This window comes from Acomys minous (genome assembly GCF_964271855.1).
Source record: "Acomys minous genome assembly, chromosome: 13".
Classification (NCBI taxonomy): Eukaryota; Metazoa; Chordata; class Mammalia; order Rodentia; family Muridae; genus Acomys; species Acomys minous.
In genome coordinates, this window is record NC_140495.1 from 32,158,378 (window position 1) to 32,182,132 (window position 23,755).

General features: G+C 48.8%; 1 protein-coding gene and 1 long non-coding RNA gene across 5 annotated transcripts in view; one reads left to right on the forward strand and one right to left on the reverse strand.

The window, feature by feature from the left end:
• Positions 1-22,891, reverse strand: part of RASGRF1 (Ras protein specific guanine nucleotide releasing factor 1) — a 106,804-nt gene extending 83,913 nt beyond the window's left edge. For 2 of the 3 annotated variants that reach the window (XM_084752247.1, XM_084752249.1), the window contains exons 1-2: positions 22,357-22,775; positions 6,130-6,236 (exon numbers count right to left, since the gene is read on the reverse strand). In XM_084752247.1, the coding sequence (XP_084608373.1) occupies positions 6,130-6,236; positions 22,357-22,632 (383 nt within the window). In that variant the 5' untranslated portion in view covers positions 22,633-22,775. Of the gene's footprint in view, positions 1-6,129; positions 6,237-22,356 lie in introns of all 3 variants that reach the window. The other variant, XM_084752248.1, reaches the window with a different exon arrangement.
• Positions 22,892-22,930: 39 nt separating this feature from the next.
• LOC311580598 overlaps positions 22,931-23,755 on the forward strand; it is a 37,941-nt gene continuing 37,116 nt past the window's right edge. For both annotated transcript variants that reach the window (XR_014773523.1, XR_014773524.1), the window contains exon 1: positions 22,931-23,302. This is a non-coding gene — a long non-coding RNA (uncharacterized lncRNA). The remainder of the gene's footprint in view (positions 23,303-23,755) is intronic.

Here is a 23,755-nt window from a genome sequence, read left to right on the forward strand (position 1 = left end):
ATCCCGTGGCCTGGATCCTGGACATACTCATAACAGGCCCTGGCCACCCAGACGTGGAGCTACATGGCCTAATATTGTCTGGCTGGGTGTTGGCCTTGGTCTTCCTTTCTATGGCTCCTGTCCTAGTTGGAAAGGAGGAGGTCCCATCACCCCGTGTTAGAAGTGCATGACTTCCTTTTTTGTGTTATAGGTGCCTTGAGTCATTCAAGAGTTTGGACTTAGACCTCTGAGAAATTCTGGGACTATTAAGACAAGGGATCTTTGGGGGACAGAGGAAATACACTTCACACTGTGAGACGGTCATGGGCCTTTGGGGGCCAGGGAAGAATATTATACTTTAGTCGGAATGTTCCTCAGGAGCTGATGTTTCAAGGCTTGGTGGCCAGCAGATGGGCCTCTGGGAGCAATCACGAGGGCTCTGACCCAATCAGTGGACTGAGCCTTGGCGAATGTATCATTGACTGGACCATGGGGAGGCAGGAGAAGCTGTGGATGGTTAGCTCTAATCGGAGGAAGTGGGCAGCTGGAGACTGTGTCTATGAAGGGCATACAGCTTGCCCTCAGCTCTTGCTTCTTTTTCTCTGCTTCTTGGTGCCATGAGAGGAGCAGTTCCCCTCCACTGTAACCCTTTTGATAAGGTGTTTCTATCCTAGCCCGGCGGTGGTGACACGCGCCTTTAATCCCAGCACTCGGGAAGCAGAGGCAGGCAGATTGCTGTGAGTTCGAGGCCAGCTTGGTCTACAAAGTTAGTCTAGGACAGCCAAGGCTACACAGAGAAACCCTGTCTCAAAAAACCAAAAAACCAAACCAAACCAAACCAAAACAACACAAACAAAAAAACCCCAGAACGAAACAGAAACAAAAAGAAAAAGAAAAACAAAAAAGATGTTTCTATCCTAATATGGGCCTAAACTTCACGGAGCCAGCCAATTGCAGCCTCAAACCATGAGTAAGTCTTTTGTTGCTTTAAGCTGATTATTTCAGCTATTTGGTAACAACGTTGAAAAAAAGAAAAAACCCAACACCCCCTTTCCTCCCTCCCTTCCTTTTCTACCTGCCCTATTCCTTTCTTTCTCTTTCCCTGCTCCTTCCTCTTTGAGAATCCTTCAAGAGGAAACTGACTGAGCCACAGCTGGTGTGTACACTGTTTTTATGAACTCATAGACTTTGAGAGGTAGACAGAAATTCAGGGCTCATGAAAGGTTGACGTATGACTTACTCAATGCTGACACTGAGGTCTAGGGGGAGAAGCAATTTGCTCAGAACAACAGTTGGTCAGTGTCAAAGCTGGAGGTGGAATCGGCCATAGGGCCTGAGAGTGCATTTCATCCCCTCAGACCCCTGGCCTGGCATCTAGCACTCACTAAAATGTTGGATATGAAACACACCAGCTGCTTTATCTTATAAACAACTATATTCACACACTACAGAGGCATCCCATAATACTAGACTATGATACGTACGACGTGAGAGAACATTGTGTCTCCGCATGGTATTAATACACCGCAGTGCTTATTTTTGTACACGGAATGTTTCTATTAAGTATATGTAAATAAACACTATATTGGGAATATGTAAAAATACTTCACAGTCAATATGGCTGTGGCAGAAAGCCAGTTGCTGCTGCTGCTGCATATACACCTACACACACACACACACACACACACACACACACACACACACACTCACACACATATACTTGTAGAATGTGGTCTTCCAAGTTGATAGTCTCTCATAAAAGAAAGGGGTGGGAAGGGGCACTGGATCCTCACCTGAGATTGCAGCGCGTCCTCCTAGTCATTTTTGCATGTGTCCTTGGTGTTAGAGTATAGATATCATCTGGGGAAAGTTAAGAGAAGGGGGCTTCTGTGTGGAGATGGGGCTGTCATGATCTATGCTGAATGAAGACTTTCCAGTGTGGGTGCTTGACAGTGCTGCCAGCAATCCCTCACCACTCTGTAACTGAGCCCAATAAATTCACTAGCTTCTCAGGGTGAGCCATGTAGAACTGTTCCTTGGTTTTTTGTTTGGGATTTTACAAAGACAGGGTGGACGTTATTTACTTCGTCCCAGGGAAGGAATCCTTGCAACACATGCACATCCACACATATACATGCTTGTACATTCTCTCTCTGCCTCTCTCTGTCTCTCTCTGCCTCTCTCTGTCTGTCTGTCTCTGCCTGTCTGTCTGTCTGTCTCTGTCTGTCTGTCTCTGTCTCTGTCTCTGTCTCTGTCTCTGTCTCTGTCTCTGTCTCTGTCTCTCTCTCTCTCTCTCTCTCTCTCTCTCTCTCTCTCTCTCTCTCTCTCATAGTTCAATGACCTAACCCTGATTTCAGCCTCACAAGGCTTCAGGCAGAAATCTCAGATGAGCCTGGACTTCTGATCCACAGAGATGCAAACTAATGAAAGGATATTGCATGCTGACAAGTCTGTGGTGATTTGTTATGCAGCAACAGGCACAATGTAACACACACACACACACACACACACACACACACACACACACACACACACACACCTTTCTAGGGAACTCACCTGGCAACGTGTTAGCAACCTAGGACCCCTATCTTCACTGGTTTGTATGTACATCCCTCTTTTAAAAAATGCAGTGCTGTTCCTCCTTTCCTTAACCACCACCAAACTAAGATTCTATTCACTCATACTCTAATTATGTTCTATGGAGTAGGAAGGTCAATCTGGCCTGAACTAGTTTTGGGTGCATTTGCAATAAGGCAAACTGTTTTTTTTTTTTCTCCTGAGACAGGGCTTCTCTGTGTAGCCTTGGTTGTCCTGGACTCACTTTGTAGACCAGACTGGTCTCGAACTCACAGAGATCCACCTGCTTCTGCTTCCCTGAGTGCTGGGATTACAGGCATGCACCACCATGTCTGGCTCTGCGAATTGTGCTCTTAAAGTGATTTTTAAAAGGGATAATCCCATATTTGCCACCTTATGACTATACATAATTGGGCACACATATAATTAAGATCAGATAAATTCTGGGAAAGGACACATGTAGTAGAAAAGAGGTTCTGTAACTTAATATATCAACCAAGACAAAAAAACCCCTGACTCATACCCTTAATCAACAAACATGCATCCTTTATTTTAACCCATAAAAAGAAGTGCCAAACAGTAACTGGGTCTTGGTTTTACTCTTGGGGCCTGTTGTCACTCTCGACAGAGTGTCTGACGGAGCCCATTGCTTTGACCCTTTTCCCACTTTGTGTATTTATCTTACTTCTTTGAATAAGAGACCAAGAACTTGGACAAACCTGGCCCAGGTCCCAAACACCATTAACAGTTTGAGCAAATTGTGATAAAAATCATAAACTTTAATCAAGACAAAGATACTTTCTAGCCCCCCAGGAAGCTCCTTCCACCCTAGAAGTGACTGCTATTCTGGCTTCTGTCACGCTGGTTAGTTCTGTCTAATCTAGAATTTCATATAACTGGAATCATATAGCACATATTTTTTTTTTTTTGCTACATCTACTCAGCATATTGATTTTGAAATCCATCCATCTTGTTGCGTATAACTGTAGTTGATTCATGTTTATTTCCCAGCAATATTCCATTTTGTGGATTCACCAGAGGTTTGTTTATATATTAGCTTGGTTATAGACAGCATGGCTGATGGCTGTGCATAAAGCCATTACGAACATTTACATAGGAGACTCTTGAGGTCATTTCTAATTCCTCTTAGATAGGTACTTAGGAGTGGACGACTAGATAACAGAGCATATGGTAAGCAGCTGCCTATCCATGCCCCAGGTTGGTTGTACTGTTTACATACTCTGGTACTACCTGAGGGCTGTGGTACTTACACATTTAGTGTTCTAGCATTTAGTGTTGCCAGCTTTCATCACTTTAGCCACCAACTATTATTGCACTGTCGCTAAAAATTGTTTGTATTGATTCTGCATTGATAAATAATGAATTGAAATTCTAATGCAGTGTCCATAGGAGAGCTCAGCAGCTGTTCACCTCATGCCCCATCACTCGAGTTTGATCTCTGGATGCCACACGGTGGAAGAGAAAGCCAACTCCCTGCAAGCTGTCCTCCGACCTCCACATGTATGGCCCCCACAAGATAAACAAACAAATGCAAAAGAAAGCCCCTCTAATGCTAAAGTGCTTACAAAGTCCTTCCATGTAAATGATTTCATTTGTTCTTCATATGGAATGTTTGACCTGAGAAGCAAACCCTGTTTGTTTGTGTAGGTCTGATTGCTCTCCCCGAATCTCGGTTCTTCTTCATTTATTTTGTCTTGAACAACCCCGGTGATTCCTACTCTAAGTCATGGCTCTGGTCATGCTACCCTCCTGCTGTAAGCCCTCCAGTGGCTCCCATGGTTTACAGAGGAAAGGTCAGGGGATTTGAGGTCATTTATGATCTTATGACAGCCAGTTGTAGACCTTATATGCTTTGAAAATTTTTTATATTACATGTTATTGTGTGTGTGTGTGTGTGTGTGTGTGTGTGTGTGTGTATGAGAGAGAGAGAGAGAGAGAGAGAGAGAGAGAGAGAGAGAGAGAGAGACAGACAGACAGACAGACAGACAGACAGACAGACAGACAGAGACAGAGAGACAGAGACAGAATATGACCACCCATAAAAGCCAACATTCTCTCTCTCCTTTCACCAAGTGGGTCCCAGTGACTGAACTCAAGTCCTCAGGCCTGGTGTGATGCACTGTCATCTGCTGATCCATCTCACAGGCCCTCATCTGCATTTTAACATCCAAGCGTTATCTCCTTATTAGTCTTGAAATTATCTTCCATGTATTAGTGTTTTATTTTTTATTTTTTTGGTTTTTTTTTTTGAGACAGGGTCCCTCTGTGTAGCCTTGGCTGTTTTGGACTCACTTTGTAGACCGGGATGGCCCTGAACTCACCAAGATCCACTTGCCTCTGCTTCCTGAGTGCTGGGATTAAAGGCGTATGCCACCACCACCCAGCTTGTATCAGAATTTTAAATTAAAAAAAATTTTTTTTTGAGTGAGGTGTTATTGTTGAGCTGCTCATATTTAAACCCACTAAATCTTCTTTCTCACCCTTTACTCAAGCCCCATGGAACTCTACCTCTACCTGTTTTTCCCTGCAGATGGATGTCTCTCACTTCTGGGGGAATACTTGTGAGAGAGCCAGCTCCAGCTACTTAGCACTTTGCACTGGACCTGTGTCTATTGGTTTTTCTAGTAGAATTTGGCTTCTTTAGCTAAGGTTGGCTGCTCTTTGTGGACAGAAGTGGAGATGGCGTGACCTTAGGGCTAAGCCATTGCTAGAGTCACCATATAGTTGTCAAGCATCCATCTATCCACCCATTCTTCTATCCTCCACATACACTTCTATCTTCCTTCACTCACCCATCACTAATTTTACATTAATCACCAACTTTCAGCCTCCAGCCTTATGTCCAACCCTCCATCCTTCCATTCTCTGCATTCTTCCAACTCACAGTTGATGGACACCTTTTCTCCACTTTTATCAGCCATTAAGAATGCAGAGTCCCTTGCCGGGCGCGGTGGCGCATGCCTTTAATCCCAGCACTCGGGAGGCAGAGGCAGGCGGATCACTGTGAGTTCGAGGCCAGCCTGGTCTACAAAGCGAGTCCAGGACAGCCAAAGCTACATAGAGAAACCCTGTCTCAAAAAACCAAAAAAAAAAAACCAAAAAAAAAAAAAAAAAAAAAAAAAAGAATGCAGAGTCCCAAGTAGTTTTTTTGTTTGGAACGGTAGACACAATAATGCTCTTATTATTTGCTAGGTCAACAAGACCAATCATCTGTCTAGACGGTCAGCTGTGTGGTGCTACCCTTGATAGTGTTTTGGCTCTGCCAGGGTGTGGTTAGTTTTGGTTCAGAAAGAAGAGTGGTCTGGTTCATGGTCACATATCAAGTTCGTGGCTGCACACATTAGAGATGGGGCTTAGGGTTGGAACAGGGTGTGAGCCCTCAGCGTTCTCATTCTCTAGGGTGGCCAAGACAGGATCTCATCAAAAGATGCTTTTCCAGCATCTACACACTCCTCTCCTCCTTTCCTACATCCTTGTCCTGAGGCTTGGACTTGTAGAAGTTTGCTTGCTTTGGTCCCGTCTGCCTAGACAGTTTGGCAAGGTGAGACATACCTGGCATGAGCAATTGCTGCCACCCACTCGTCACAGTCCTTTGCATCTTCAGTCCGCAGTTCCAAGGCCTTCTGGTTCTCATGGGTGAAGTTCACTGTGAAGTAATGCTGCACCAAGGAGGAGACACAGACACCTCTAGTTACCAGGATGTCTACAAGCCCCATAGCATTCCCAGCTGCCAAGCGGAGTTCCTGCTGCAGCAGCAGCTGGGCCCAGATGTATTCTTTGTGATCACTGGATCATTCTATTCAGTAGTGTCAAGTGCTCAATCAAAAAGGCTTTTGTGTGATGTAACAAAAACCTATGCTATGATAAGGAGGCAAACCCCACAAAGCCTCTTTGCCAATCAATTCCAAAGGAGGGGGGGGAAAGAAAAGAAAAAAAAAGTCAGTTTGAAACCATCAGGCACTCTGGAAGGACAGCAGGGGAAACACACCAAGAGAACATCTCCATGGGGTACTGGGTACCAATTCAGTGCAGCATGCCTTTAATTACTCCATGGAAACTGACTAAGCACTCATCTAGATGCTGGGGCGACAGAAGTGAATCAATGGTACAGTTCGCAGGAAATCTCATTGTAAGCCACTTCTACGCCGGGCACAGGTGTCTGACTTAAAGCTGAGTCAACGGTGGGGCCAGGCTCCCTGATGTCTCCGGGCATCTGAGGAGCCAGATAAGAGACACACAGCTAGGGTTGTTATAGGAGTCACATGCCCATAAAGATCTCTAAACAACACCTGGCGTGTGCAGTAATTGATGCCATATGATCAAGGCATGCCAGAGGTGAAAGGGACTGTGGAGCACAGAGGAAGCCTGCCACAGATTCCACCCTGGGAGACAAAGAGGAGCTTCTCAGAGGATGTGCCCTGGGTCCTGGTTCTTTTTCAAGTTGCCTGGAAGACCGTGGGTGACAACACGGGTACCTGGAGCCCATGGCCCATGAGAGGAGAAAATATGCACAGTGTGGATGGATCAAAGGCAGAGGGGGCTCCTCATAGATAGGAACTCAGGGATACATAACACAAGGTGAGGGGAACCAGGGTAATGTCCTAGTTTCTGGTTTGAGTACCCAAAGTGCCACAGACAGGGGTCTATGGGTGGATTGGGGACCAGGATGAGTGGGGGGGGGATGGGCGTAGACAGTGTGAGTTTTCAGAGATAGCCTTGAGGTCAGGAGAAAAGCTGAAGTCATTCAGAAGGAGGGAGAATTCCAAGTTGGGGGCTACCTATTTTGTCTCTTGGAAAGAAGCAGAGTAGGATATAAAGAGGGGGGGCCTTGGGCCTGACCTCTGGGGGGTGTGCCATACAGGAAGCCTGTGCTTTGGTCCCTTGGTGTCCAGGTGGCAGGAGGCAGCAGCACAAGGTGAGATGTGTAAACTAATTTTAGTGTCCGACTGGTACTGTATTTTTAAATGCCATTCTAGTCTCGTGTGTGTGTGTGTGTGTGTGTGTGTGTGTGTCTGTGTGTGTGTGTGTGTGTGTGTGTGTGTGTGTGTGTTAGGGGGTAGGGGGAAGACTTGTTGCAGAGTTAGTTCTATTCCTTGTTTCCTAGGAAACAGATTACTGGGTCTGTAACATGAAATGTCAGCTCCAGCCTCGAACAACTGAAGGAAAGCTCCAGTGGGCAACGGCCCTGTGGGAAGGAAGCAGGTTGAGAGAGGAGCTGCAGGTGGCCACTTAGCTCCTTCCTCATCTCAGGAAAGGAGCCTATAAATGTACATCTTGTATGATGTTATTTTTGTCCCATATCCACAAAGTGCTACAGGCATGAGCTACTTTCCAGCTGACACCCCAGACACTTAGAGAAGCCATGTAAGTGGAGAGCAAAGGAGCCAGTTGCCTCACCTCCTACTCCTCGGGGCCTGGCCTTTGCCGCTGGGATGCAGATCTGTGGGTACACATTTCGTTTTCCTTATTTTTTCCTCTCCAATGTTGGAGCCTCAGAGATGCATTGAGTCATGCGTGGACCTTAGATTTCTCAAGGCCAGGGCCTGGGCCCCAGTGGTCTGGAGGATTCTCAGCCCTACCCTGTGCTGGTTCTGGGTGAACAATAAATGGATGAAGGAGGGCACGGGAAGATGATGAGCGCTCCACCCTACCCTGTCTCTGAGGTCTCTGTAAGGCACGAGACATGCTGTGGCTCTTTCTTGGCTCACATTAATAACGACCCGACACAATTCTTCCTCTGCGCATGCCCCGTGCCTGCCACAATGTTGAATCTAGCAAAGCCCCCATGAAGAGGGCAAGAACGTAAGTGTATTGCTGTTGGTTAGCCGGAGTCTGGATCTGATGTTTTCTTTTTATTATCACCAAGACGGGCTCCCCCAAATAATGCAGAGCTCAGGGATGGGCACTGAGGATGATAGAATTTTCTCTGTGTTCCAGGATGGAGATTAGGGAAATTTCTGAGGAAGCAGGTTCTGTTGTTAAAGTAAGAGGAAGGAGAGGTTGTTTTGTTTTGTTTTGTTTTGTTTTGTGGGGGTGTGAGAACAGCCAAGATTATGGATGCCCCTGGGTCTGAAAATGAGGGAAGGGAAGGATTTAGAGGACAGCTTACTGGGACCTTGAGGTCAGTGAGCTAAGAAAGCCTTGGCCGCTGCTGCTCCCCTTTCTCCTTCCAGTGTCATATTGTGAAGCTCAGGCGTTTGCAAACATTGGTGGAGTTTTATAGTAAAGCCGACATAAGCTACCATCTGGGCTCCTGTTGTACTCTGCAGCCCCAGAGGACACCCTTGGCCTTCATGAGTGGCTCCTGGTGAGTCGTTAATCCAGATGGAAGATTCCTCCCCACAGTTTGGCACAGATGCCCAAGGGTGGTGGAAACACCTTCCCACACCACAGAATGGCTCTTCAAAGTCCTCAACTGGTAAGAATGTTATAGGCACGTTGTTTGGACTTGGGAAACATCTGGTGCTAAGTGCAGAAGGCATGTGGTTCTGGTTTAACCATTTCCTACCTCATACAGGTGTGAGGGCTAGTCTGTGACAGGCTCAGGTGTCCCCTTGATCTGGGGCTTGGGAAAATGAGAACAAGTAAGAGTCAGGGTTGCAATGATGTGGCTCTGCAGTCCAGTTTGGGTCAAAGAGGGTGTCCTCCTGTGCCCTGCATAAGGAGCAGCCCTACCTGGGACAAAGCATGACAAAAGGAAGGGAATATTTCTTCCAGCCTCCGTTTTTTTTTTGTGTGTGTGTGTGAGGTCAAAAGGAAGCGGAAGCCTGCATTTGGAAGGCTGACTTCTTCCCTTTTGTATTTCGTGTATACGTGTTTATGTGTGTGTGTGTGTGTGTGTGTGTGTGTGTGTGTGTGTGTGTGTGTGAGTGTGAGTGTGTATACTTGTGTGCAATTTGTGTGGAGACTGGAGGCTGACTGTCTGCTTTCCACCTTAATTTCTGAGACAGGGTCTCTTACTGAACCTTCTTCCCATCTTCCTGTCTCCGGCACTGAGGTTACTCCCGGGCCACCAAACCCAGCTTTTTCATGGGCCCTGGGGAATCCAAACTCAGCTTCTCATGCCTGCGCGGCAAACACGTCACTCACTGACCCATCTTCCTAGCCTCTTTATTTTATTTTGAGATGAAGAAATGGCTGTAATTGGAGGACAGCAATGAAAAGTCCGGGCGGGGGGGGGGGGGGCTTTTTTTTGTTTGTTTTTGTTTTTTGTTTTGTTTGTTTGTTTGTTTTGATAAATGCTATGCCCGGCATGTCTTGCTAGATACATAACCTTGAGCACTACTCAGAGGATTTTATCCCTGTTTCTTCATCTATGCAGTGGGCACAACGGGGCTCTCTTTCCCTTTTCTCAGCTCTCATAAGGGTCCAATTGAGAGAATGCTGGTGCCACAAATATGTCCCCAGTGCCTGTTTGCTGCTCTTTTGCTCTTCTTCCGATTTTTTTAACACCCCACCACCCCCAGCAGTCTTGTTGGACAAAACAGCTGAGCCTAAATCAGGGACGGCATTGCTTGGGTGGTACGCTCTGCTGCAGGTGTGGGATAAAAATATTGCTATCTTTAAGGCCTTGATCCAGGCTAGAAATTTGGGGCAAAGTTTGGGACAGCATTGAATGTACAGAGCTACTGAGGGTCTGACGTGCCCATCTCATGGGTGACCACTGACAGCACAGGAGCATATTGAAAACTCATTCTGAGCCTTCCCCACGGGACACAAACCATCATATCTTTTGCTGGTCCCCACCCCCTGGAGGGGGGCCCGCAACCTCAGGTTGGCTCACACTGTATTTACAAGGAGACAAGAGGAAGGTAGAGAGGAGGTGATTGCCATAGCAGCTCTGCCTTCAGTAGTGGCTCTCACGACTCAGGGTAAGGCTGTCTCTCCTGCCACTGTGTCCCGTACAGTGAGCAAAGCTCCTGGCTCAGATGAGCCTACGCTCTGCAAAGAGCCACATCTTCTTTCTGTTCTTCCCATGCCCATCCCGCCCCACCCCTGCCTCTCCCACCCTCATCTAGATCTTTTCATTCTCAGCTGGTCAGGATTCCTCCTTATCTGAAGTCAGGTAAGGAGATCTTGAGCCCTGGGAAGCTGGGGACGAGGTGGGGCTTGGGGGTCCCACCTGCTCAGCCCTTTCCTGGCTTCCAGTCCTTCCCAGCCAATAGGAAAGGGATACACAAGGCAGATGCAGAAGTGCTTCCTCACCCAGCCTTGGAGACATTGATTTTCTGTGGAGTTCTACTAATTACCACCGTCATGATTGTCCGTGTCTTCTCCTTTGCCTACGCTGTATTGAGTGGGCTCCTGTCCTTTCAGAGAAGTCATTTCTGACTAAGAAACAGCCCCGCAGCCTGGCACTGTGCCTTGTGCTAGGCATGGGGCTGTCTCTGTTTGCTGAGTGGGTGACCAAACTCATTAGACCACTTCATTAGTTAATTGGTTAATAGCAAAAGCCTCAAAGCAGGTGGTGCTGAATTTTCCCCCCCCAGGAGTGGGCAAGGGAGCTGTCAAGACTGATGAGTGGGGACAAGAGGTTTGTGAAAAAAGACTTTGACACTGCAGGGACAGCAGGATAGCACTGGGAAGTTCTGCAGCCAAAAAGACTTATTTCTGAAACATATTCAACATAGAACCTTTTTGACTTGTTGACTTACTTATTTATTCATTTTTTTGAGCTAGCATCTCGCTATGTAGCCCAGGATAGCCTCAAACACGAGATCTTCTTCCTACAACCCCCAGGGTGTTGGGATATGTGGAACATGATCATCATTTCATTTTAGGGGAGAGGTCTATTAATGTCCTGGAAATCGAGAATTTTAGGGCGTCAATCTGGGGTTGTGGCAGGTCCCAGGATTTGGAGTTCAAATGCATTATTTCCTTATGGGGTCTTCAAAATAGCTTGCGGCTTCTGTGAGCAGTTCTGTCTTTCATAATGCCTACACCATGGGGGTAATTAATGCTGTGGTCGAGCCGGCTCATCATGGGCTCAGTGATGTTCTTTAAATCACTGGAACTGCTCACAGGGCCACCTGATTGGATTGATCTGCAAGAAGCAAGTCATCAGAAAGTACATCTTCCCTCCCCAGTTGTTGGGGTAACTATCCAGGAACCTTCTGCTTATATCCTCTGGCTCCCTTTTTGTGTCCCACCCAAAGTCCCCAAAACTAAGCTCCTTCTGGCTATAGCAGGCCAGTTTAAGACTGTCTCCTGACATTTTGCCCCAGTTTCTATAAAGCATGCTCATTGACTGCACTTTCTCTTAGCTGTGGCTACACCACCCTCACCCAGAAGCACAGTGGGAACCTCACCAGCTACTGACATTTTATAAAAGACTGCTGGGTACAGGCACAGGCCCCCTTGGGTTTCCTGATGATCTCACGCCAGGAAGGACAGACTGCCTGTCCTGCCCACTTCTGCCCTATCTCATCCCATGTGGCTTCATATAGACACTCTATTTTGTTTTTCAAGACAGGGTTTCTCCGTGTAGCCCTGTCTGTCCTGGATTCACTTTCTAGACCAGGCTGGCCTTGAACTTAGAGATCTGCCTGCGTCTGCCTCCCAAATGCTGGCATTAAAAGCATGTGCTCCATATAGACACTTTTTATTAGAGCCTAGTGACTTCTTTCTGCCCAACTTCCCTCCATGAATTCTCAAATCAGAGTCTTTGGGGCCTTGCTTATTAGACCAGGACCGCTGCTTTGCCCTGCGATGGTTAATACTGATTGACAACTTGAGGGGATCTGTGATTGTCTAGGAGATAAATCTCTAGGCATGTCTGCTTCTAGGTTGTGTTAATTCAGGTGGGAAGATTCATCATAAATGAGGGGAAGCACCATGTTATGTGCTCGGGCCTTGTACTGGATAAAAAGAAGAAAGCAAGCTGGACACCCACATACACCTCTTGCTGCTTCCTGACTGCCATCACAATGTGACCAGCCACCTCAGGCTTCTGCCGCCGTGCCTTCTCCACGATGGTCGAGTACCCTCAACCATGAGCGGTAACACATCTGTCCTTCCTAAAGTTGCTTTTGTCATAGGAAAGAAACAAGTAACCAATATAGCTCCCAAGCTAATCCCATGCCCCCTCCCCCACAAAGTCTTTAGATTGCTGGTCTCTTACAGGGCCTAAGCTATGTGTCTGTCTGGCCATGCCCTTGCCGATAGGTCTGACCTCCTACATAACTTCCCCCTTGATCACTGACCCTCCCTGCTCTGTCAGTTGGGTGTGTCAGATCTCTAGAGCCCTGTGGCAGCCTGTCCCTGTCAGCATCAGCCAGGAGCCAAGCTTCTGCCTGTTGAACGGTCTGTTTATATACTCTAGGCCCTGGGATCCAGGGACGCAGAGTGGACGGTAACTATCACACCAACATCTTTCAGTCTATCACTGCCCGTTAACCAGCCTCCCCTTCACCTTCCCACTGATCTTTTTTCTAGATGTTCACTGAATGGGCCCCATCCAGTGCTTTCCATGTGAAAGCATCTGCTCCTCAGTGTCTGTCAAAGGCCTGATGGGAAATGATCTTTGCCGTGGGTATTTATTAGTTGCAGCTATGATTATAATAACACCAAGGGCTTTAAAGTGACCCAACTATTCAAAAAAAAAAGGGGGGGGGAGCTGTCTTAAAAAGCCTTTAGCATATCCATACAATGGTATAGTCCTCAGCTGTTCAAAAATTTGCATAAAGAACAATCACTATGTAGTGAGAAAAACAAGGTGTGAACATTGGCTGGCATATTACAACTGGCTAGCAGTTATGTGCACAGGCGTATATCTTATACGTATGCTATCTGAGAGAATGCATAGAAACAAGTCTCGAGGGTCAGACCAGTTTCCCTCTCAGATGTTCAGCTGTGGGATTATACTACCAACTGACTAATTTAGAACAAACAAGGCAGTGGCTGATTGTCAGCATCTCTGACTGATGGATCCGACTCATGCAGCATTGCCCACAATCAAGATCCTGGCGATCAGCCTCCGTCACCTGTCTCCTGAGTGTGGTCTTCACTGAGGGCCAGGGGAAGCTTCTGCCTGGGACAGTGACTTAGACGGCAAGGTCGGCTTTACAGCCCTGCTGATGTTACGTGCAAGCCACTCATACTTTTGCTCCTTTCAGCTCATGAGGCAGTTGAGGGTCTCAAACTCAGTCTGCTTCCCTCTTTGCCCAGGCTACAGGGAAGCTCTGTACTACAGTTATTCACCCTCCTCACCCATGGCCACACAGTAAGGCTCAGAAGGAACTTTACCCCCTTTCCACTTCTAGTCTTCCACAGATATGGCCAGAGGAAAAGAGAGTTGGGTGGAGAACAGAATGGCCAGAGGGCAATGAAGATCTTGGGAGGGCAGCTTTGGGACAAGAGGGACACTACCTGTGACCAGCTTCTTCCAAACCTTTTCATCACTGTCTGGAGTTGGCCTAAGAGCCCAGGTGGCATTTAGACAAGTTGATTACATGTTACGCCTGCAGTTAAAAATCTCTGAGTAGGTTTCTCTGCATTTCTACAAGGGATTTTGGAATCCCAGTGAAGACTGGTGGTACAAATCCATCCATTCACTTTCCTAAAAGTAGGTTTGAAAAGGTTTTTATTTTACGATATGAGTTGGATTTTCCCAATGTGAAGAAAGTCAAAGATCAACTGGGAGATGTCTTCTAGAAAATGATTATCTCGTTTTGTGGAGGAAAAGAAGTGGCTGTAGCCCAAGAGGTTAGCAGAACCTGTTCTCTAAAGCAGAAATCGCCAAATTTAGCAACGGGACCAGATGCCCATTGGCCCTATCAATCTAAGCGGTCTTGTTCAAGTTCTGACCTTGGCATTTGGCGTTGAGAACTGAGCCAGCACAGCACAGATTCCACAGGTGTTTGTTGGCACCGCACTGAGATATAGCTTTCAGCAGTGTGTCAAATGATGGGGAGACTTAGTGCTCCCCAAATTCTAGCCTTTACCAATGTTCACTTCTGATAGCGTAGCGGCAGGGACCAAGTAGCAGCCTGCAGCAAACGGCTCCCCCTTTTCAGAGGGCAGCTTATTAAGAGTTTCCAGGAGCTCCCAGGGGTTACAGCCCCATGTTGACTTGCTTTACCTCACTGTGCCCCTGGTGATCTGGGTTTTACTGCTTCTGAGGAAAAGGAAGAAAAGTTGTTGTTGTTTTTGTTTTTTAGCGTAAGTGGAAGCTGTGGCTGCTGCAATGCACTGGCTACACCTGCCAGGTCGTGCCTTCGCTTTCTACACTCTAGCCAGCTTAACACAGTGATGGTGACACAATGAGGCTCAGGAAGCTTGAAACCCACCCTAAGCTGAGGGGTGACAGAAGTTGCATCCACAGCTAGGCTGAGAGTCCCTAATGCTGCCTCTCCTGAGAGGCTGGGAACTCCTCCTCCATGTTCAAGGCTGGAGGCGGGAAATTAAGGCTTCGTGTTTGAGCGTCTGTGCATTCCCCTCTGGGGACAAGAAGTGGGGGTGGGGGTGGGGGTGTCAGGGCTGCCCTGATGTTCTCTGCACGACAGTAGCCCTCATGGGAGCATTTGAGCATTGGCAGTATTCTGGGCCTCTGTCACGTTCACAAGTCACTGGGGTTTCTGCACATCCATCAGGGGGCTGAGTTGTGTTCTTAGCTGTGTGTACACTACAGCAGCTCCAGGCTCCTACAGATTCCAGTGAGTCAGGACTGTGGGGTGTGGATGCCTGCCTTGTGTTTTCCCTCGATCATGGCAGAGTTGCAAGGTTCCCACCCAAGCGGAAAGCAAAGCCTCCTTCACAAAAGTCACTGAAGCGGCCATGACGTATTTTACTTGCTGTTAATTTTTTTCCCTCTTCAGACAAGGTCTCTCTCTCTCTCTCTCTCTCTCTCTCTCTCTCTCTCTCTCTCTCTCTTTCTCTCTCTCTCTCTCTCTCCAATATCGTTGGCTGGTACCAGACTTGCAGATATCCTGGCCCCAGACTCTGCATCCTGACTGTTGGGATGACAGCTATGTACTTTATGCCTGCCATAAAGATCAGCCCAAGTCTTAGTACTTGCTAGGTTGACTAAGCCACACCCCCAGCACTCCTGTTAATTATTTCTTATCCTTACTCTCTTTCCTGACATGGAGAAGATAGTAAGAAGGTACCCAGGCAGAATCTTTGTATTCTGTTTGTGTCTGGAGAGCTTCAGTTTGAGAGTTAGGCAGATCTGGGTGCCAGCATCTACTTGCTCTGTCACTTTGTACACGAGAAGTTGATTTCTGTCCTAGAGCCTCCGTTTTTCCATCTTGAAAATGCGTTAGCAGTGACCGACCTTATAGAGCTTCTGAGATCATTAAGAGAAGTATATAGTTATACTCTGGGCCTCAGTGATTGGTATTCATTGTTCGTATTCAATGTATATTTTAAAACGCCATGCTACAAAATTACATACATTGTAAACTGGGTATAGTGGGCCATGTCTGTAATCATTGTTACTTGGTAGCCTGAGGCAGGACATTCAAAGTTTGAGACCAGCCTGGGTAACTAAACACAACTGAGATTTTTAAAAAAAACAACGAAACAGGTTAGATGTGTGGTTCAGTGTTAGAGCACTTGCCTAGCATGCACAAAGACCTCAGTTCAATTCCCACTACAGAAAATAAAGAGAAAGAAAAACTATAGACATTTTAATCTGCATTTAGAATGTGCCGGAGTTGAGCTGAAGGGCATTTGGTGTTAACTCGTAGTGAAGGTCAAATGTTTTAAAGCATTAATATAAATGAGTTTTCATGTGGAAGCCCAATTAATATATAAAACAGTTAAAAGCAGACTGATCTGACTGATGTGGGGGTACGGCCCCCAGGGCTCCTCAGGAGGAGGAGAACCACAGTCAAGGAGCTAAGTGATCGATCAACGGGGGTGGGGGGGTGGGGGGTGGAGGAGAAAATTAGGCTCTGCTTTGTCATGCAGCGTTGGCAAGTCCACCGGCCTTCCCATCCTTATCTGTGGAGCCAGCACCTGGCTGGCAGTGTGAACTCTCTGATCTCAGCGGACCACAGCTGGCTGCTCTCAGGGCACACAAAGGATAGGCTAACAAGCCATGCCAGGTTGTGAAAGAATCTAGTGGCAGGCTGATTCAAAGGGACCATACAGGGTCTACCCAGCGGGCACTGCCCTCTGTCTTCTCTTGCTGTGGCCTGTACAGTACATCAGCTCATTACCTGGGCTCCAGGTAACAGGGAAGCCACCTGCCAAGCCTTCAACCATGGCCCTTTATTGGTTGAGTCCCTTTCTGGACATATGCCTGCTTTTGTCCACTGGGGGCGAGGGTCACTGTCTCCTCTTTGCAACTGTGACCAAAACCCTTCTCTGCCTCCAGCATCTCCCACTTGACCTCCTAAGACAACACCATTTCTCACTGTCATGCTTCTGAACCCCCGTCTCAGTTGGCTGTGTGCTCGTGCCCAGTGTCCTCAAACAGAATGTGGACTTCAGATTTCATCTCCACCTCTCCGTCTCATCCAGTGGAATGGCAGTTCCGGCCAGTCCCCAATTAGGGTCTCTTGATAAAGCCTATCAGAGACACTCATTCTTTCTTTCCATATCTGTGATGTGGGCACTTTGTTGTGTAATTCCTGTCCCAGTTGCCTGGCACTGTCCTGGTATCTGGCTTTAGTGGGGGAAATGACCATCTCTAAACTACCAGCTGAGTACGGAAAGTAACTGTGGACTGTGGCAGCAGATGTGAGCCAAGAAGAGGCTAGGAACACCACCATGGCTGGAGTGTCAGGGTGAGGGCGGCTTGCACTGGATCCTGGTGCTCGGGGAGGGAGAGGAGACTTCTGAGAGGTCATTTTTTAGGCTAAGACCTTCGAGAGGACCAGAGGCCGTATCCCACAGGTATGCCCAGGGATGAAGCTCACCACATCTGAAAGAAGAGATATTTTCAGGGCCTTGAGAGTGGGAAGAAGGGATGTTTAGGATGGGGAGTTGTGATAAGGGCAAGAAGAAGAAGAAGAAGAAGAAGAAGAAGAAGAAGAAGAAGAAGAAGAAGAAGCAGAAGAAGAAGCAGCAGAAGAAGAAGAAGCAGAAGAAGAAGAAGAAGAAGAAGAAGAAGAAGAAGAAGAAGGAGAAGAAGAAGAAGAAGAAGAAGAAGGAGAAGAAGAAGAAGAAGAAGCAGAAGAAGAAGAAGAAGAAGAAGAAGAAGAAGAAGAAGGAGAAGCAGAAGAAGAAGAAGAAGAAGAAGAAGAAGAAGAAGAAGAAGAAGAAGAAGAAGAAGAAGAGGTGGGGGAGCTGGATTAAAGCGATCAGCAGGCTTGATCTCAAGGGATCATTTAGACAATGGCTGATAGAAGGAGGAATTTGAATGCACTCTGGGTAAGAAATGGAAAAGTTCAGGTAATGTATACAGCAGTTATTCTATGTTGATCAACACTTAAGGTAGATGAGAGCAGAACATTAAAACTGTACCTTATAAATATGTACGGACGGCATGTGCTGTGTGTCAATCAAAAAGGTTAAAAGTTACATAAATACAAAAACAAGAGAACACTGAGACTGCTTGTTCACTGCAGTGGGAACTGGAATAGAAGAAGGTAGGGACGAGATGAGGGAGGGTTCCTAACCAAGGAGGGGCTGGTGAGAGAGTCCTCTAGGGCTCTCTGGGAGGGCAAGAAGGTTTCTTGCCTTTGGCAGGTACTGTGAGTGTGGGGAGTGTAAAGTTCTCTCCTCTCAGACCCTGGCTCAGTGTGGAGAGCCAAGCTGTACCCTGGGCAAACAACAACAGTGAGATTTCAAGCTTGGGGTTTCAGATACACAACGTGTTCCTGACCCTCACCCTACTGCCAACAGGCATGTGACAGGGATCAAAGCCTTCTTTGTCCGATTCCCATGAGAGGCATCCTCAACCTAAGTTTTTATTTTCATGAGAGGTAAGGTGGGTCATGCTCAGCCCCACCAACTTCCTGCAGGTACAAATCCTCAAGTTGGAGCTGCGCTTCATCCCTGATTTGCTTGGATCACAAGCTGTGTATGAAGGGTATTGTCATGAGAGCAGCCAGATTTTCCCATATTCTGGCTTGCATTTTCCCAGCTGGTAGAGGAATTGAATATGATCCAACTCTGGAGGGTGGTGAGACTGGCATAGCTGCAGAGAGGGGAGGCCAGAGGGCAGAGTCTCACCTTTGCTGCTATCCTGGGTGGCCACTGAGAAATCTGTTTCCTCGCCTATAAAACCAGAGCACTCCAAGTCTCCAGGCTGTGGTGGAGAATCAATCCACCAGGCCAAATGGGAATGCTCCCCATAAATAAGAACCCCAAGTAATGCTTCCTTTAGGAAATAACATTGGCCTGGTGGAGGAAAGGTCCTGAGAGGTTTGCAGTTCACCGAGCCTAAGCCTATAGCAGGCTCCGAGCTAGTGGCATTGTCATCTGCCTGGATCCTTTCTCTCTCTCTCAAGGGAATCACAAAGCACCCTCCTTCCACATTTGGCCCCTCCTGGTTGGATGGAATGCAGGCTGTACTGAGGTTGGTTGGGCAAGACCTCTTCCTGAGAAGCCGGCACTAGAAGTTTTATTTCAGGTAGTTTGGAAAAGCCACCATAGATGATTCTATTCAGAAGCAGAGTGTGGGGTCCCCAAGGCCATCTCTAGGCATGTTGGACCCAGGCTCTGAGTTCATATCATGGTTCAGTGCTAGGGATGTCAGGTCTGAGTAAGCAGAGTCCAAGGCCATGGAGGTATACAGCAGCTAATGAGAGTCGGGGACAAGATGCCGGTGTTTCATTTCAGGAGACCCTGGGGTCCCAGGCTGGAGCCAGTGTGGGACAAAATCCTGGGTATTGCTTTTGCTTTAAACATACATGAATCCTGTACAGCTAGGTGAGATAGTGTCAGATCAGCCGGCGCTCTTTGAAATGCCCTGCAATCCAATAGTCCAAGGTCTTCACAGGGTGTGGTGGATCTCCCTGCTCACCTTCCCAGAGTCCCAACATTTGTGATCACCAGCTTCTTAGGCTTAGTGTCCAGCACCCAGTCAGTCCTCAGGACATGAAATATGGAAGCAGCACATGATACCCCAAACATGTCTAGGTCAAGAAGCAGTTCCTGTGCATCTGCTATATCCTAGGTCCTCAACTTTGCCCCCGCCCCTTGGGTGGAGGCTCCCAGCTCACACGTTCTCTCTATTCCCATGGGTTTAGACTAGAGGAAAAATGAAGCCCTCTTAACACTGAGTGCCACCAGATACCGGTTAATCTTGTCAAACTGATTGCATTTTTCTAGGCTCATTAATTTGGACACTTGGCCACATGCCTAGGGAGTATGAAGTCAAGACTTGTTTTAGGTCTAAACTTGGTGGAAAGACTGTCCTGGGGGCTTCTCACACCCCCGTCTCTCAGGTTTATTTCATGGGGGGTGTCCGTGCCCAAGAGAAACACAGAAGCAGCTGCAAGGGCCACAGATTTTCCTCAAAGACCTGGCGGTGATCGTGAAATTTTTTTGTACACAGGAATGGATGAGGGGAGGTGAGACCTATGGCGCGACAGGGGCTAAACTTACTCTAGAACTGAAATAAGTGTGTGAGATGAAGCAGGTGTCTTCAACAAGGACCTGCCAAGCTGGGCCACAGCAGGGCCATCACCTGCTTGCTCCCCACTTGCCCTCTTCTCTTAGTGACTGAGCGTCTGGGGGAAATGGCTCAGAACACATGTGCATGCCACTGACTGGCCTACTTTCCCATCTGTCCCATCATCAGTACCCAAGACGGGGACTGGCTGACTTGGAGTCAACGTGGGATCCTATTTTCAGGAGTTTTTTTTAGACACCGGGTCAATTCTAGGTTGTATTCTGAGTGACTTCTTTTGATGTTGGGCAATTCCCGTCTTTTCTATGGCCCTCAGTTTCTCAGCCTGAAGGATGGGAAGGATGGAACAACCTAATATGCACAGACGGATAGAATTCTAACCCAGTGAGGATTCCACTAAATTGTACTGCGAGCATCTTTTCATACACAGAGTTTGGCTTTGTGTTCTCAAGGCCCCAGGGAAGGTCACTGTCATTTCCCCCTCTGGACACAAAACAGGCTCAGAGGACTGAAGCCACACAGCCAAGAAGCCATTCAGCTGAGATTGAGTCTGCAGCTTGGCAGTCTTCTCATTCAGGGACCCGAGAACAGATGCTTTGAGCCTCCTACCAACTTAGCTTCCCTGCTCCCCGCCTTCCTTCCTACCTAGGAGCTCAGCTCCTACTGTGATGTCGGGAGCTGTGGGGGAGGGCAAGGGGGCTCTGGCTGAGGCTTGGGGTGCAAGGTACTGGTAGTTACAGGTGTGCTGTGGCTGCAGACAACAGGCAAGCAAGAGGGCTGACAGCCTGGGCCTGGCTGTTCCAGCTGAGGCCAGGAAGGCTGCATTTGGCTACAAGCAAGAGAAACTGCTGTTCCTTGCTATCTGGGAGCCTCTGCCTTGTCTCCTGATTGGTCATTCTCAGAGTCTTCCCCCAAATTCCTGGCCACACTTCCCAGCCCCCAGAAATCGTCACCTAACACTAAAGGAGTTGGAGGCAAGGTATAAAGGGACTGCCAAGGGACAGAGTGTAGATCTCTGTCCTGATTATGGAGGGGACTTCAAGGGAGGCTGTCACCCATCCCCATCAGTTCAATTGCCACCAGCATGCATGCTTTTGAGATCTCAGTTGGTTGTCTTCAGGTGGCTTTGACTGCTGCTATGACATCGGGCAAAAGACACTCCCCCCCACCCCCGCCACCCCGCCCCCACCTCACGGTTGGTCCCCATCTAGGCAAATAGCCAGGTGGCTGTCAGGCTTTCTTAGTGATGACATTTTAGGATACACTATTCCTGCACTTTTTTCTTCCCTCCCAGAGGCCGGGAGACCAGATACCTTGGGACAGATATCAAGCTTAAAGGTAGCTCTCTCTGCTTGAGTGTTCCCATCGGGCCGCTGCGCTGCGGTGCCCCATCCTCTTTCAATGCCAAATCATCAGGTCCAGGCCCGCGGCAGATCGCGGCCTGGCCCTTTAGCCCTGCCGTTTGGGCAACGCCAGCAAGCGAGTGAAGGAGCGCAGGGCTACAGTGGCTACTGCGGCGGTCGCGGCTGTCGCGGCGGCGCAGGCGGAGGGGGTTGGGGGGGGAGGGGGGAAGGAAAGAAGAGCCCACTTGTTCCACTACTCCGCTGCAGCCCTGGCCTTGACCCCGGCGCATCAGAGCGATCTTTGGAACCCTGGGGTTTGTTAGTCAGGCCAGACCCAGCTGAGAGCACACCATCACTCAATCGCACAAAAAACGACTCCTCAGGCTCCGCAATCCCCAACTCGGCCAGGCTAGCGCAGGTTATACTTCGCCCCTAGCTGCGGGAGACAGGGGACCGCGACGCTCCGACGCCTGTATCACCCCTTTCAAGCCTAAGTGTAAGGAATTCCACGTTTCAGGCAGAAGAGCGCGACTATCAGGGCTGGAATGGGGGTGGGGATGGGGGTAGGGGCACCATTTTGGGTCGGACGCTGATCAGATTCCTTGCCTCTGTCGGTCCTTTGGACCCCGTCTCCATCGGTATCTCTAAGTTTCAGACGCCCTGTCCCCGCCCCCTACGGGGCTTACCCAGCCAAGGGCCGCCGCAGCTCTTAGAGGCGCCCTGACCGCAGTCCCTGCCTCGTCTGCCCGCCCTAGGGTCACCCTCCAGGTTTGGTTCAGCGGAAGATGCTGAGACGCCCTGAATTTTTAGAGTAGAAGGGTCAAAGTTCGGCCACCGAAGCAGGATGGAAGGCCCTGAAGCCGCAAGGGCCTCAGCAGGGGCGCGGGAGGTCAGGACGCGGCGCTCCCTCACCTGTTTCTCCGCTGGCTCCTTGGCGGAGACCGCCGGCTTGGGGGAGGGCGCGCGGTCGCAGACACAGCCCTCCAGCAGATAGAGCCCCGAGGGCCGAGAGCTTGAGTCGCTTTCGAAGTAGAAGAGCAGATTCTGCAGTAGCGCGAACCACTTGGTTTGCCATTTTGTGTTGTCCGAACTCCGCTTGCTCAGGTAGCCTTTGCGCGTGCCGTCCTTGCGTGCCAGCAGTCCCAGGGACGCGACGTGGCCATCGTTCAGCCGGATCCCTTTCTGCATGGTGCTCGGAGGCCAGCGAGACCCCACGCGCTTACATCTTCCCCGCGCGGCACCCGGCAGCCCCTCGTCGGTGCGCGCTGCGCTGCCTCTCTCTGGCGCTCGCTGGATCACTCCCTCTTGCTCTCCCACCCCACCCGCCTCAAGATCTACACTCTGGGATCTGGCGCGGAGCTGGGGTTTCTTGAACCTAGATGGACCATTCCTTGTTGGAGCCTCTTCTCTCCGCAGAGCCCCGGGGCCCCGGGGGATGTCGCCCGACCCTCCCCCGGCAAACTGAGGGAAGGGCGGTCTGTGCGCTGGCTAGGGGCAGGCGGAGTCATGTGACGCCGATCCCTCGAAGAGCCCGTTTCAGCAGCGCGGACAGGGACACACGCACGCAGCCCCGCCGAGGCGCAGAGCCGCACGCAGGCTGCACCTTGGCACCTCCTCCCTCTCCCTGGAGACACACACACACACACACACACACACACACACACACACACACACACACACACACACACACACACACACACACACACACACTCCTCGTCCTCCCTCCTTGTCCTCCCCCACTTTGGGTGTTCTAAACCAAATTAGATCAATTTTCGTTCAGCCGAACGGAAACCCGGAGACTCACCATCCCCGGAGTTTGCGCTCTTTGCGCCCCACCGCGGCGCACTGTAGACCTAGGGTAAGCCCAATTTGTCATTTTTTTTTCTCCTAAAGCCGTCCCTCGCCTTCTTCTCATACTTTATTTTTCTAATCCAATGTAGATGAGCAAAGTGGATAGCGTAAGGGATGGGGTATGTACTAGTTTTTGCATAACCGTTCGGGTCTAATTCCTTTCAGTTTTCAGCTCTATTTCCCCGCGGCAACGCTGGTGACCTGAGAATACAGGTTGGGAGGGAAGAGGTGACCGTTTATTTTTATTTCATTTTGAGCGTTGCCATAATTACCGGCGTCACCCCGTGAACCTTAAGGTCTGGCTGGCAAGCTGCTGCTGGGAGTTTTTAGCAAATACCCCTGAAGCCCGAAGGCGGGCTTCAAACGCAGGCGCCGGGGACCATGGGAGCCTTCAAATAGCTGCGCTGGCGCAATGATACCTTAATGATAGATTTTCCGTTCTTATTTTTAGCTCTCATTC